This window comes from Erpetoichthys calabaricus, chromosome 6, assembly GCF_900747795.2.
Source record: "Erpetoichthys calabaricus chromosome 6, fErpCal1.3, whole genome shotgun sequence".
NCBI classification, from domain to species: Eukaryota; Metazoa; Chordata; class Cladistia; order Polypteriformes; family Polypteridae; genus Erpetoichthys; species Erpetoichthys calabaricus.
In genome coordinates this window covers 28,686,275-28,701,262 of record NC_041399.2, presented here as the reverse complement: position 1 = coordinate 28,701,262, position 14,988 = coordinate 28,686,275, and the positions used below count along the sequence as shown (strand labels likewise).

Here is a 14,988-nt window from a genome sequence, read left to right as displayed (position 1 = left end):
ACCCCATAAGTGCACAATCATCAAAAAATGTATGCAGATGACATTTGAAATTTTAATTGCTTGATTTGTCTGTTAAGTGTTACTTTTCAATAATTGTTGCTAACCAGCTAGTGTTTCCTTATGTAGCATTGCAAATATAAATCTCACAACAGCAAAATTCGTAACCTGACCAAGAGATTTGATGATGAAAAAAATGTTACAAAAGTAACTTCAAAGAGTTTTCGTATATGGGATGCTGCAAATAAAAGTAACTTCAATAGTCTTAGTTACTAATTAATTTGACACTGTAATAATATTTTAATTATTAGTATTAATTTTCAGAGTATTTATTAATTACCGATCAGAAAATATTAGTTAATGTATGTGGTATTTGCATTGGTTAAGATAAATTGGGTAGTCCAGAGTGAAATTTGGGGTGGCGCATTGGTAGCGTTGTTGCCTCGCAGTAAGGAGACCTGGGTTCGCTTCCCAGGTCCTCCCTGCTTGGAGTTTGCTTGTTCTCCCTGTGTCTGCGTGGGTTTCCTCCAGGTGCTCTGGTTTCCTCCCACAGTCCAAAGACATGCAGGTTAGGTGCATTGGCGATCCTAAATTGTCCCAAGTGTGGGTGTGTGTGTGTACGTACATGTGCCCTGTGGTGGGCTGGTGCCCTGCTCGGGATTTGTTCCTGACTTGTGCCCTGTGTTGGCTGGGATTGGCTCCAGCACACCCCTGTGACCCTGTGTTATGATATAGCGGGTTGGATAATGACTGATTGACTGAGTGAAATTTGTGATAATATCATCTATGGTGAAATCCTCCTCAAACTTAAAAAAATAGTTTTTGTATGCAGTAACTACAGCCATAGATGTGCTGTTAGGTTAATTGGCCTGGTATGAAATAGAGAAAGTGTGTGTCTTTGAGTCAACTCTGTGATGGACTGGCGTCTTGTGCAGGTTGTATTTCCTGCTTTGGGCTCACTGCTACTAGAATAGGCAGTAGACTCCCATCACTCATAAACTTCATTAAGTAAGTTAATCACACTCCCTGATCAACACAGAGATAGTCTAATTGCTGCATTTTAGCCTAGTGTGGACTTGCATAGCATAAACAGTTTCTTGATGTTATTTATGCCTTTATTGCATATAAAATGTGTTTTATTATTCCATTAACTTGTGACAAATTTTACTGGGGTAAACATTCTTATTCTAGAGGATAGAGTCTGACATCTCCTTTTTGCTAGTTGCCTTTGCACTCACTCCTTCTTAGGTGAACTTTGGAAATCTACATATTTTACAGCCTACAGAAAGGCTGAATTAATATTAAATTGCTTTATGTTGAAATTTTTGTTTTGCTATAGTAATGAGAGGGGGTTAAAGAATAAAAATAGACTGCAGCAAAAGAGTTCCATTCAGCTGTGAGTATGGCTTCTAATAAATTTTATGTCATGTCATTTTTTTTACCCACTTAATCCAGACCAGGGTCGTGGTTTTTGGGGGCCTGGAGCCTATTCCAGACAGCACAGAGTGCAGGACAGGAACAAATCCTGGATAGGGCATTAGTGCATCACAGGGTGAACACACTCACCACATCACAGACTAGGGGCAATTTAGTGTTGCCAAATCTGGGAGTGGGAAACCCAAACAGACATGGGGAGAACACACAAACTCCACATAGGGAGAACCTGGGACATGAACCCTGATCTCCTTATTGTGAGGCACCAGCGCTACCACTGCACCACTGTGATGCTTCTCAACATTTCACTGTAGCAGTTTTTTTGTAAAACTAGGGGTGCAGTATTGTTGCACAATACTGGATCTGAAAACTGTACCAGAGTTATTGCAGCTAAAATGAAAATAGTCATAGCGTTCATTTTTAGATGACTGTCTGTATGATAGTCATGACACTAGCATGAGGAAACAAAGTACAGTATATTGAAAGTCATTTGAGACAAAAATGTCTGCTAAATATCTCCTTTTAGATACAAAACATATGTTTTTCCTCATGAATTATTATTGTTTTAACAGTATCACATTTTATTGCAGATGAAAGTGAAGATCCTCAATTCATATGTGAATGACTTGATTGATCAAAGCCAAATGTTGACTAAGACTATAGAAGACATTGAAATGGAAGCTAAAGAAAGACTGGCTTGCATAAATACAAAGCTGCAAGAAAGTGATCAGCAACTCAGGGTAATGTGGCTTTGCTTTTATGTAGTTTATATTAAATATGTGCTGAATCATTTGGTGTATAGAGTAAATCCCAATTTAGAAGAGCAAATCAAAATAAAAGCAATTTTTGTTAAAAAGAAAACAAAAAAAAAAAACAGTGAGTGTCAGAAAAGTATTCACCTATGGTCTTAATAGCTGTTATAGTAGTCTGAACGTTGTTCTTTATGTTATATAGGTAGTCTGTGTGTAATCATGCCTGTTCTACATTCCAATGCCACTTTTAGAAGTGTATTTTTCAAGGAAACATATATCAGTGAGTTTAAGTGTTAGAAGTAACCCAAGTGTTTTTGACATACATGGTTTAGTGTCGGAAGGGATCTGGAGCATATCTTAAAAGCATTAGGAATAAGGCAGGAAGCCACTCCTTTCTATGGCTCACTGCACAGCATCATTATGTTGCTTTCAGTCATTGTAGCAGCATGTCATTGGGCTCTAATGTTAGTTTAGAAATGTGATAAAGACATTATAAGGTATACTGTTAATGGAGGGTTAGATAACTAACTCCAATCTATCTTTGAAATAGCACTTGTGAAGTTACTGAAATGGCATGCATCATGATTGCATTTGCTCTTATGTTGTTTTTCCACAGACTTAAAAGATTTTCCTTGGCAGCTATGGTATACAGTATTCAATACTATATTCAATAGTATATTCGGTATTTTACTACAATACTAATCCTGACTAAAAAAACACATTTTTTTTTCTATCTTCCCATAAAGAATGATCTATTATTCTTAATTGTTATCTGCTTGATGAGACATGAAATGTTTGTGCTTACTTTATACAATGGATTTTTCTGTCAATACTAACTGTCTCAATTTTAATATTAATACATTAACTAAGTTAGGGTATGAAAGGTCTGGTAACTAAAATGTATTTTTGTACTCTAAATTAAGAAATTATGTGTGTTTAGCAAGTAAAAAAAAAGAATTAGGATGATAATAAAGCAAAATACCTCATCCATGTATATAGTTTGTTTATGTACATACTGCATACTGTTTGAAGTAGTTGTAAGATGCTAAACCAGATTCTCACACAAAAATACCTTTAAGTATAGAATTTATGCACACAATTTCCATATGTGAATAAGGGCAAATGTTTCTGCAAACATGCCTGCCAAGTAGCTTTGAGAGCTTTGACTTTTCAGTTATAGCTTGTTACAACATTTATTTCTTCTTTACTTAACCTTTACCCTAGTTCATTGTTTTCTTTTGTATGCATTTATTGTTGCTTTGGTAGGTCTTAGATTTCTCTTAACTACAATTTCTGTTCTAGTGGATAGTATTATTGAACCTGTGTTCTTTAACCATCTTTAAAAATGAATGGCATTTTTTTGTAATTCTTTCTTCTATATATTGCATTTCTTGTGACTTTCTGTTCGCCTTTATGCTCTAAAGATCTGTGCTTCCGTTTGTTTTTTTTTGAAAGGTGAATTCTTTAAAAATGTTTTTTTTTTTTTTTATAACCATTACTGCCGTCTCTTTATTATATTCTTATTGCATACACTATAATGTCTGAATAGTTTAATATCTTTTCAGGTACCCGAACCATACTGTGCTTTGAATTAGAGTGTGCTGCAAGTTCAGCTGTGGCCAATAATCTTAGTGTCTTACAGTGCATTATTTAAGCTTTCCTTTTCTCAGTTTCCTACTCATCTTTTAAAAATAAATGTAACTGACTTTTTTAGATGAAAAATAAATCAGTGCTTAGGCTTTATCAACATGCTTTTAAATGCTGTGCTGTGGTGTTATTTATTTACCCATGACTCTGAAACTTGATTAAGCAGGTTTAGCTAGTGGATTTTTAAAATTGAAAATGTTAGTAAAAATAATAAGTATTTAGAACATATTAGCTGCTTTGAATAAAAGTTTAATTCTGCAAGAGTATAGTTTACAGGAAAGATGAGGATTATTACAGACATATGTGCTATCATGTACTGTTGCAACACTTGCTCAGTTTGGTAATTAATGTAAGCAGGAATCATGCTGGTTTGCAGTATACAAATGTGTTATTAATTTGCTTATGAAGAAAATGTCTTGACTCATTACTAACAACTATCAAAAATCCTGAAGCAAAATGCAAATCAACTTGGCCCTGTGTCTAAAGAAAAAAGCTGAGCGCAATGTTAAGTGGTATGTTATCATGCATTAATTCAAAAAATTGACAGATGAATAATATTAACTAGTACATTTGACCAGTCTGCCTTAACGATTAAAACCAACTAAAGTTTCAATTAATTGAATAAGTAATTCTTATTTTTTTATATTGCAGTACATTAATTGATAAAATCTTTATAATGGTGTGGCATATTCTTAAAGCTGTTGAGCTAGTTGCTTATTAAATACAATGGCAAAACTCTTTGTAACAATATTGTATAAGTTGTGAAAACAATCAGATAAGCTTGAGAAACAGTTGAGGTCCCAGCCTGGGTAATAAAAGAAAACGGAGAGGAAATAAATGGATGGAGCGTTCCATCTTTTGAATTGAAAAGTCCCTTGAGCATCACTGTAGCAATCTGTAAGGCTGATGTGGATCAAATGACACCTGACTTCCAACTTGAGGAGTCTTTATACCTCTAGTCTAGAGGAAGTAGAACCCAAAAGCAGCAGAAGCAATAATAATTTGTCGGATGGAACTTTCATTTACCCAAGAATGGATATGGAAATGTTAGTGTAGACTCGGAGAAATGTTCTTTTGTTCCCACTGATGTCCCTTTAAAACTGGTCCCTGTAAGGCGCTCGCATGTCTCTCATTTGACAACATATATTTCTGTAAATATATACCATTACTGTCATGAAGTGAATGATATCGCTTGCTGGTGTTTTTGGTTAGCCAACTTCCTTATTGTACTGTACTTTTCTCTATGAATCCTCATTTTGAATTGTGGTTCTGCAATTCTGTTGTATTTGGTCACCAGTTTCCTTTGTTTCAACAATACTTATAATGCTATCCAGTTTATCTGTTTTTTCCACATATAGAACCCTGTTAATCCAGGTTAATGTTTGTTTTATTTATGCTTTTTAAAATAAATATTCCTATGTAGATATTTCATGTGTATAATTTGCTTTGCTTCACTAACACTGTTTCTTTATTGTCTTATTTTTAAAGCCCATTTTGTTTGATTCCAGTATATTTGCAAATGCATTTTACTACGTTTACATTTTAATATGTAAGCATTTGCATACTTAGTTTTGATAGTTAGTGCTTTAAAAAGTATTGGGCAGTTTGTGCTTAGAACTATTTTCATATGAAGCATAAAATGTAAGGATACCCCAATCAGGTTTTTTATGGCCCGTTCACCAATTTCATGTTAATTGATTGGCTGATTCCGATTTAAACTTTTTAAACTAATCTCCTACATAACCAGACTAATAGAAGTTTTATGTCCTGTATTAAAGTGAATTTTTATAATTAAACTATACACTACAAGTGTTAACTGCTGAGAAATGAAATTCTGTGGGTTTATTTATTGTTCAGTGACCATAAAAATTCTAAAGTAACATTTCCTTAAAATACATAATTTAACTAATAAAATATGTACAAAACTCTGTGTCCATAATACATATGGCATTAAAGAAAATAAAATGCTTCTCATAATTACAAGCTGTGATATATTTACTTCTGTAATGTGCCAATCTGAAACTGGGCTTAAATAAAAAGAGTAGATTTCACCATTTCAACAACAACAAAAAAAATATATATATCACATAATTGATATTGGAAATTAAACACTGCTTAAATGTGAATATATATGTATGTACAGTTTATGTTTTAATTATTTTAAATCATTAAATGCACTACAGCTTTTTGCTATTTAAAATATACATTTACTGTATTTATACAGGTGGTTTTTTTCTTCAGTTTATTAACAAGACATTCGTAATTCTTGAGGTGTAATTATAAAATATGGATTACCATTTGAATTATGTAGTATTTGTTTCTTACCGAAACTTATGCTGTATGACACATAGCAACAAATAATAAGCACAGTACAAATCAAAAAAAAAAAAAAAGCGTATCGTTTACTGCTGCATTTATCCAAACTCAAGTGGTGTCTGTTTTAGGTTAAAGGACAAAATTAAGGTCTGAATTCCTTAAAGTAATTTTTCTTGCTATTTGTCTAGTTGTATAGGACGACTTCTCAGATTCCAGTTTATTACTTCACATTCTTTAATGTAAAGGCTAATATATTAGTCACTTCTTTTTTACTGATCAAACAAGCTTCCACTCGCTGCTCTTTGTTTACACTGCAGAAAGTTTGCAGCAAAAAAAAAAAAGAAAAAAAGATGTGTGGTCGACCTTTTTATGGATCACTGATCGAGTATTTCTTTTTTTTTTTTAATGGAAATTGGTCAATCAATTGGGACATCCCTAAAAATGCATAGTGTACATCTTTGTGGATTTCAAGTTATACATGTTGTATATAATTGAGCTTTAATTTCTATTGCATTTAAGAAGAGGCTATGCCGTGAGTGTGCTGATGGAAAGTTTTAATAATTGATTGATAATTGGGTTTAAATTATTCAGCACCACCCAAAGATGTAGACGTCTAATAATTATTCAAATATGAAACATACCAATGTTGCTAGGTAATTATAACAGATAGTAGTCACTTTATATATGTTAAATCAGGAACAGAATACACTAATGTTAAACTCGGGCAAACTGACTAAATGTCACGGGTTTAAACATCCATGATGGGTCCATCATGATGTATCTAACTGAATAAGAACATTCTGACAACTAGTTAAGTGTAGTTTTAAAGCCATACTGTCATAAAGACACTTACAATTGCATTGATATATTGTGAACATTTTTTTTGTTACTTGTTATGTGTACTTTTCACAGTTTTTATAAATGCTAAGCACCATACATTTTGTAGCAGTTTGATATTTTTTTTTTTGTAAAGAAAAAATATGAAATTTATACATCTTTTATATAACTGCTTGTGCTATTCAAGCAATCCGTAAGTATGTGAGTTTTATGTTATGTGAGTATAGCATCAAATCAATGAAACGTCTGGGCTATTGATCTGGTCAGGTAAGTAGCAGAGGAGGTTGTTAATCAGTTTCAGTTGCTTTGGTGTTAATGAAATTAACAACAGGTGCACTAGAGGGGCAACAATAAGGTGACCCCCAGTTCACTGAAATTTTTCCCTCCTCATCCTTTCGGACTGTTTTTTCACTAGTTTTGCATTTGGCCATGGTCTGTGTCACTACTGGTAGCATGAGGCGATACCTGGACCCTGCAGAGGTTGCACAGGTAGTCCAACTTCTCCAGGATGGCACATCAATATGTGCCATTGCCAGAAGGTTTGCTGTGTCTCCCAGCACAGTCCCAAGGGTATGGAGAAGATTTCAGGAGACGGGCAGTTACTCTAGGAGAGCTGGACAGGGCCGTAGAAGGTCCTTAACCATCAGCAGGACCGGTATCTGCCAGAGCCCTACAAAATGACCTCCAGCAGGCCACTGGTGTTAATGTATCTGACCAAACAATCAGAAAAAGACTTCATGAGGGTGGCCTGAGGGCCTGATGTCCTCTAGTGGGCCCTGCGCTCACTTCGCTGTACTATGGAGCTCGATTGGAATTTGCTATAGAATGCCAGAATTGACAGGTCCACCACTGGTGCCCTGTGCTTTTCACAGATGAGAGTAGGTTCACCCTGAACATTTGTGACAGACATGAAAGGGTCTGGAGAAGCCGTGGAGAATGTGTTGCTGCCTGTAACATTGTTCAGCATGACCGGTTTGGTGGTGGGTCAGTGATGGTCTGGGGAGGCATATCCGTCCCACAGACCTCTACAGGCTAGACAATGGCACCTTGACTGCCATTAGGTATCGGGATGAAATCCTTGGAGCTATTGTCAGACCCTATGCTGGTTCAGTGGGTCCTGAGTTCCTCTTGGTACATGACAATGCCCAGCCTCATGTGGTGAGAGAATGCAGGCAGTTCCTGGAGGATGAAGGAATTGATACCATTGACTGGCCCCCACGCTTGCCGGACCTAAATCCAATAGAACACCTCTGGGAAATTATGTTTCGGTCCATCCAACGCCACCATGTTGCACCTTAGACTGTCCAGGAGCTCAGTGATGCCCTGATCCAGATCTGGGAGGAGCTCCTACAGGACACCATCTGTTATCTCATTAGGAGCATGCCTCAACGTTGTGAGGCATGCATCCAAGCCATGCAAACTACTGAGTATGATTTTGAGTTGCTACAATGAAATTTTGGCAAAATGGACTAAGCTGCTGCATCATTTTGTCACTTTTCAGTATGTCTTTAAATTCAGTGACCTGAATTCCTGACCTAAATTGTGCGGGTGGTTACCTGCCAGGTCAGGACTCGGACTACAAATGCAATGAATGTAATTACTCCGGACCTACAGGCTGTCAAATAAACGAACCACACGCTGTGGCGCAGCGTAAAGGGGCTTCATCTCCGACGCTGACGTCCAAGGTTCAATCCCCGAGAGGGGAGCAGTAGAGTGTGTACGCCTGAGGAGCCCTAATGAGGGCGAAACATGTGTCGCGTACTCGTTGCATTATTTGACACTAAACTATGCAACATTCCATGATCTGCTTCTCGCAACTGAAGAGGGCACCATGGCGGATGTTTGCCGAATGGCAGACCAACCACAATTGTTATCTGGTAGGTAACCACCCACACAATTCAGGTTGTGACTCAGACTACGAATGCAATGAATATATATATATATATATATATATATATATATATATATATATATATATATATATATATAATATACAGTATATACAGTTAGGTCCATAAATATTTGGACAGACAACCTTTTTTCTAATTTTGGTTCTGTACATTACCACAATGAATTATAAATGAAACAACTCAGATGCAGTTGAAGTGCAGACTTTCAGCTTTAATTCAGTGGGGTGAACAAAGCAATTGCATAATAATGTGAGGCAACTAAAGCATTTTTTAACACAATCCCTTCATTTCAGGGGCTCAAAAGTAATTGGACAATTGACTCAAAGGCTATTTCATGGGCAGGTGTGGGCAAGTCCGTCATTATGTCATTATCAATTAAGCAGATAAAAGGCCTGGACTTGATTTGAGGTGTGGTGCTTGCATGTGGAAGATTATGCTGTGAACAGACAACAAGCGGTCAAAGGAGCTGTCCATGCAGGTGAAAGAAGCCATCCTTAAGCTGTGAAAACAGAAAAAACCCATCCGAGAAATTGCTACAATATTACGAGTGGCAAAATCTACAGTTTGGTACATCCTAAGAAAGAAAGCAAGCAGTGGTGAACTCGGCAACACATAAAGACCTGGACGTCCACGGAAGACAACAGTGGTGGATGATCGCAGAATCATTTCCATGGTGAAGAGAAACCCCTTCACAACAGCCAACCAAGTGAACAACACTCTCCAGGGGGTAGGCATATCGATACCCAAGTCTACCATAAAGAGAAGACTGCATGAAAGTAAATACAGAGGGTGCACTGCATGGTGCAAGCCTCAAGAATAGAAAGGCTAGATTGGACTTTGCTAAAGAACATCTAAAAAAGCCAGCACAGTTCTGGAAGAACATTCTTTGGACAGATGAAACCAAGGTCAACCTCTACCAGAATGATGGCAAGAAAAAAGTATGGAGAAGGCGTGGAACAGCTCATTATCCAAAGCATACCACATCATCTGTAAAACACGGTGGAGGCAGTGTGATGGCTTGGGCATGCATGGCTGCCAGTGGCACTGAGACACTAGTGTTTATAGATGATGTGACACAGGACAGAAGCAGCCGAATGAATTGTGAGGTGTTCAGAGACATACTGTCTGCTCAAATCCAGCTAAATGTAGTCAAATTGATTGGGCAGCGTTTCATGATACAGATGGACAATGACCCAAAACATACAGCCAAAGCAACCCAGGAGTTTATTAAAGGAAAGAAGTGGAAAATTCTTGAATGGCCAAGCCAGTCACCTGGGGTCTCATGTATAACGCCGTGCGTAGAACTCACACTATAACATAGCGTAAGCACAAAAGCGGAAATGTGCGTATGCACAGAAAAATCCAGATGCAGGAATCTGTACGTACGCAAACTTACATGTTCTTCCGCTACATAAACCCCAATCAGCGTGAAAAGAAACGCACGTGCACCTTCTGTCCCGCCCCAACTCCTCCCAGAATTACGCCTCTTTGAATATGCAAATCAATATAAATAGCCTTCTGTGAAAAGACAATGGGAAAAACATGGGGGAAAATATAAGAATTTCAGCAAATACCAAGTGGAGGCAAAGGAAAAACGTACTATTTGTTGGTTTAAACAGTGGTATAATTAACAAAAGGAAGTTGATCGAGTGACAGAGTGTCGGAGAAACTCGAAAGCTCAAGTTCACAAAGTCGCACAGTGCCCGAAATAAAAAAGAAATCATGTATCAAAATCGCTGTGAAATGGCGAGTTGTAGCCCACCGTCTGAGTGTCATATAAAAGCTTATTAGGGTACAGACAAAAAAAATAGGCACACAGTGGGGAAAAAAGCACGAAATGTTAACTTTAATCTCGAAATTTCCACTTTAATCACGTAGTTTTATTTTGCCATTAAAGTAGAACATCATAAACTTCATCTTAAAATCGTTTAATTTACTAGTTTCTCAAATCCCATTGTAACTAAAGTAGCACATTAAATGCTTTGTTCTGTATTTGATCTTCTATGTGTGTGAATCACTACCTGCTTCTTAAACGGGCTTTCTTTTTCTCCGACAGGACACATAATCTATTACATTCGTGATATTACAGCTCTCTGAATAATTAAAATACTGAGATGTATATGTGATATCTTTTTCATGATGATAGGAGTTAAAGCATGTTATTAAACATGGGAACACGGTGGCACAGTGCTTGTTCATGTCTCACGCAAGAGGCTTGCTGCACCATGCGCGACCTTCGATGAAATAATTTATTACAGAAGTACTGTCTCTTTCAAACGTACTAACCTCCAATTCCTGCCCTTACTTTTCTTTCTCCAAATACCCAATCACCACACAATCAGCTCTGTAATAGACGTGAAGCCATTTGTAAGCTTAGAACGCTGATTCTTCAAAACTTTTAAGGAACATTGAAATATCTTCGTAGTACATATTTAATTATTCTATCCGTCTATCCTTCCAGTGTCACGTCAGCACCAGCAAGAATACAACGCAATGCACGAACAATCCCTGAACTAGCTAGCGCTGCGGCACCGTGTCCTCACATGTTTAATTATTAACAATACAGATTATTTAAATGAAGTTAAAGTTTTATCTGTATAATATAATCAACATATTTTGCTGCATTTCATCTTAAAAATGATATCGTCATCATATGTAAATACGCTCTTTATAAAGTGGCGCAGGTTGTACAGTATTATAACAAGGAGCACTTGATGGACTGATTGAGTGCGTTTATAGTTCTTGGGATGAAACGTTTTCTAAACCGCGAAGTCCGTACAGGAAGGTCTCTGAAGCGGTTTGCCGTGGCTGAGGCAGCGTCTGCTTCATGCTGTATACCGATAATTCTCTTTCCAATTAGCTGCTGCTGTGATTCCCCACTCAGATACAGTGATATAAATACTCTGAGTGGTGCAGTGAGAGTAATATGGAAAAAGATGATCTGCTGTGGCAACCCTTAATGGGAGCAGCTGAAAAAAGAAGAAGATGCATTGAGAGTAACAACGCTAAAGCAGTTATGGTATTTGGAATACTATGGCTATTCCCTGGACCATTATATTGCTGCCGGTTAATTATAATCAGATGCATTACACTAATAAACAATATGCAGTTAGTTTCAGTGTATTTATAAAGCCGCGTTGGGAATGTGGATCTAAGAAAGAAAGGGTGACCACACAGGAACAGTAGCACTGCTTTGACGCTAGGTGCCGCCAGTCTACAAAACCGAACGGAGAAATTGCGTACGCCAGGGTATTAGGTACTGTGGAAATGTGCGTGGCTTTACGCCAAGTTTAGGTTTTATACATCGCGATTTGAGCGTGGAAACGTTCGTACACAACATTTCTGTGCGTACGCACCGTTTATATATGAGGCCCCTGACCTTAACCCAATTGAGCATGCATTTCACTTGTTGAAGACTAAACTTTGGACAGAAAGGCCCACAAACAAACAGCAACTGAAAGCCGCTGCAGTAAATGCCTGGCAGAGCATTAAAAAGGAGGAAACCCAGCATCTGGTGATGTCCATGAGTTCAAGACTTCAGGCTGTCATTGCCAGCAAAGGGTTTTCAACCAAGTATTAGAAATTAACATTTTATTTCCAGTTATTTAATTTGTCCATTTACTTTTGAGCCCCTGAAATGAAGGGATTGTGTTAAAAAATGCTTTAGTTGCCTCACATTTTTATGCAATCGTTTTGTTCACCCCACTGAATTATAGCTGAAAGTCTGTACTTCAACTGCATCGGAGTTGTTTCATTTAAAATTCATTGTGGTAATGTACAGAACCAAAATTAGAAAAAAGTTGTCTCTGTCCAAATATTTATGGACCTAACTGTAATATATAATATACTAATTATATATACTGTGTACACTACTATATATATATATATATATATATATATATATATATATATATATATATATATATATATATATATATATATATATATTACAGTATATTATATATATATTTATTGTGTTTATACAGTATATATATTGTCCCAGATGGATGGGGACGCCTGGATGGTCCCCGTAATGAACAATACCTCTCCTGGGCCATGAGGGGGCAGCCGCCCGGGTCTGCTTATGGGCCACTGGACCGGAGCTGGGACACTCATCCCTACCGGAGGACATGGCCACTGCCAGGGGGCGCCCAGACAATTGTGAAGTCCTGGATGGCAGCACTTCTGCCACACCAGGAAGTGCTGCCGGAAGAATTCCCAGGGGCACACAGAGTGCTTCCGGAGGCTGTCATGACACTACTGCAACACCAGGAAGTGTCGTCAGGGGGAGCACCTGGAGCTCATCCGGATCAGTATATAAGGGACCGCCTCCTCCAGAAGCTGAGCCAGAGTTGGGAGGAAGGAGACGAAGCTTGTGAGGAGAGGAGTGGAGGTAAAAGGAAAAAAGAAAAAGAACGAGAAAGAAGAAAGAGTTGATGGAGGAAGGCATTGTGGTGCTGTAAAGAAAATAAAAGAAGTGTTTTGGACATTCTGGTGTCGGTCGGTCTGTCTGTGTCCGGGGGTATGCTTTCCACAATATATATTATATATATATATATATATATATATATATATATATATATATATATATATATAGTGGGGAACAGCCCGGACACAGACAGGTAGACATGATGTTTCTTCACCACACACATTTATTGACAACTATTATATACAATAGAAGTGCACAATCCCAGTGCCTCAGCACCAATCACCCCTTTAAGTCCTTGGCCACACTCACAATGCCTTTTAGTCTCTGGTCCGCTTCCACTCTTCTCCTCTCCACCAAGCTTCGTCCTTTTTCCACCCGACTCTTGCCCCCTGACTGGAGGGAGGCAGCCCCTTTTATCCACCCCGGATGGGCTCCAGGTGCATCCTAAGGGCTTCTGTAGCCACACCCCTGTGTGGCGGAAGCTCTGTTGGTGTATCCGGAAGTCCACCGGGTGTCCCCAATACTCTTCCCCCCAGTACTTCCTGGTGTGGCGGAAGTATTGAGGTCCAGGGCTCCCAAGGCATCAGGGCACCCCCTGGCGGTGACCATGGGCCCCTACAGGGTAGAGCTTCCAAGCTCTGTACCCGTGGCCCCCAAAGCAACCAGGGAGGACGCCCCCTCATGTCCTGGAGGAGGCACAAGCCCTCCTCCGCACCTCCTGGGCATCCCAGGATGTGTATATAAAATGTGTATATATGTGTATAGACATATTTTTAATATCCTTCATCCCCAAAGACATGCAGGTTAGGCTAGTTAGTAAGAGTGGGTGTGTGCATGTGAGTAGGCTGGATCCCTGGACAGTGAATTGAAGCAAGTGGGTTTGAGAAGGCTATGTTGTACATTTTACATTGATATTTTATATATGCTCTCTAGAAATGCATTTTATTTATTTCAGACTAGGTGGGTAGTAAATATAACAAAAGCTTTCTTTCACTAATACAGGATGCACATAATATTGTGTAACACTAAGAAGCTAATTACATAGTGAGGTCAGGTTTTTAATTTGTTTAATGCAGCTGCATACTTCTATTCTATTTCCCTGTATAAGTAGAATTAGACCTCAGTCTGAAATTGCTTCTGACCACTAGGGAAGACAGCTATATAGTTTTCCCTGGACTGTTATAAAAATTGCTTAAACTATTATGAGCATGATTATGTTTAATGAGGACGCTGATGATATTTTATTTTTTATGTTTCGTGTATTAGATATTATACCTGACCATTGATTTGTTCTTACTTAGGGTGTGCTCCCCAGTGAGGTTTATTTTTGTGAAGTAATTCTTCATCACATTAGTTGTAATTGGAATAATTTTCTTGCCCTTTTTTTTCATATAACTTATTGAAACCTAGAATTCATCTATAATTAAACTGGATAACAAATGTAAAGTGATCTGCCTCTACTGGGCTGTGCCTTAGCTTGTGTTGTTACTAACCATTTCTCTGAAATTTGTAGTTGGTTGAAAATATATTCTAACTTTGTGAATGTTGTTAACAGCATTGATAAAAATATATTTTATTGATCTGGATGAAACAAATTACAGGGAAATGTTTTACCTTCTGAAAAAACGGTGCCATGTTCTTACTCTTACTATCAGCCAAACCAAGG

At 37.8% G+C, this 14,988-nt stretch overlaps 1 protein-coding gene across 1 annotated transcript in view; it reads left to right on the top strand.

Moving 5' to 3' along the window:
* Window positions 1-14,988, top strand: part of LOC114653241 (centromere-associated protein E-like) — a 402,188-nt gene that overhangs the window by 2,306 nt on the left and 384,894 nt on the right. Inside the window, exon 2 of the mRNA XM_028803441.2 lies at window positions 2,022-2,171. Within this exon, the coding sequence (XP_028659274.2) occupies window positions 2,022-2,171 (150 nt within the window). The remainder of the gene's footprint in view (window positions 1-2,021; window positions 2,172-14,988) is intronic.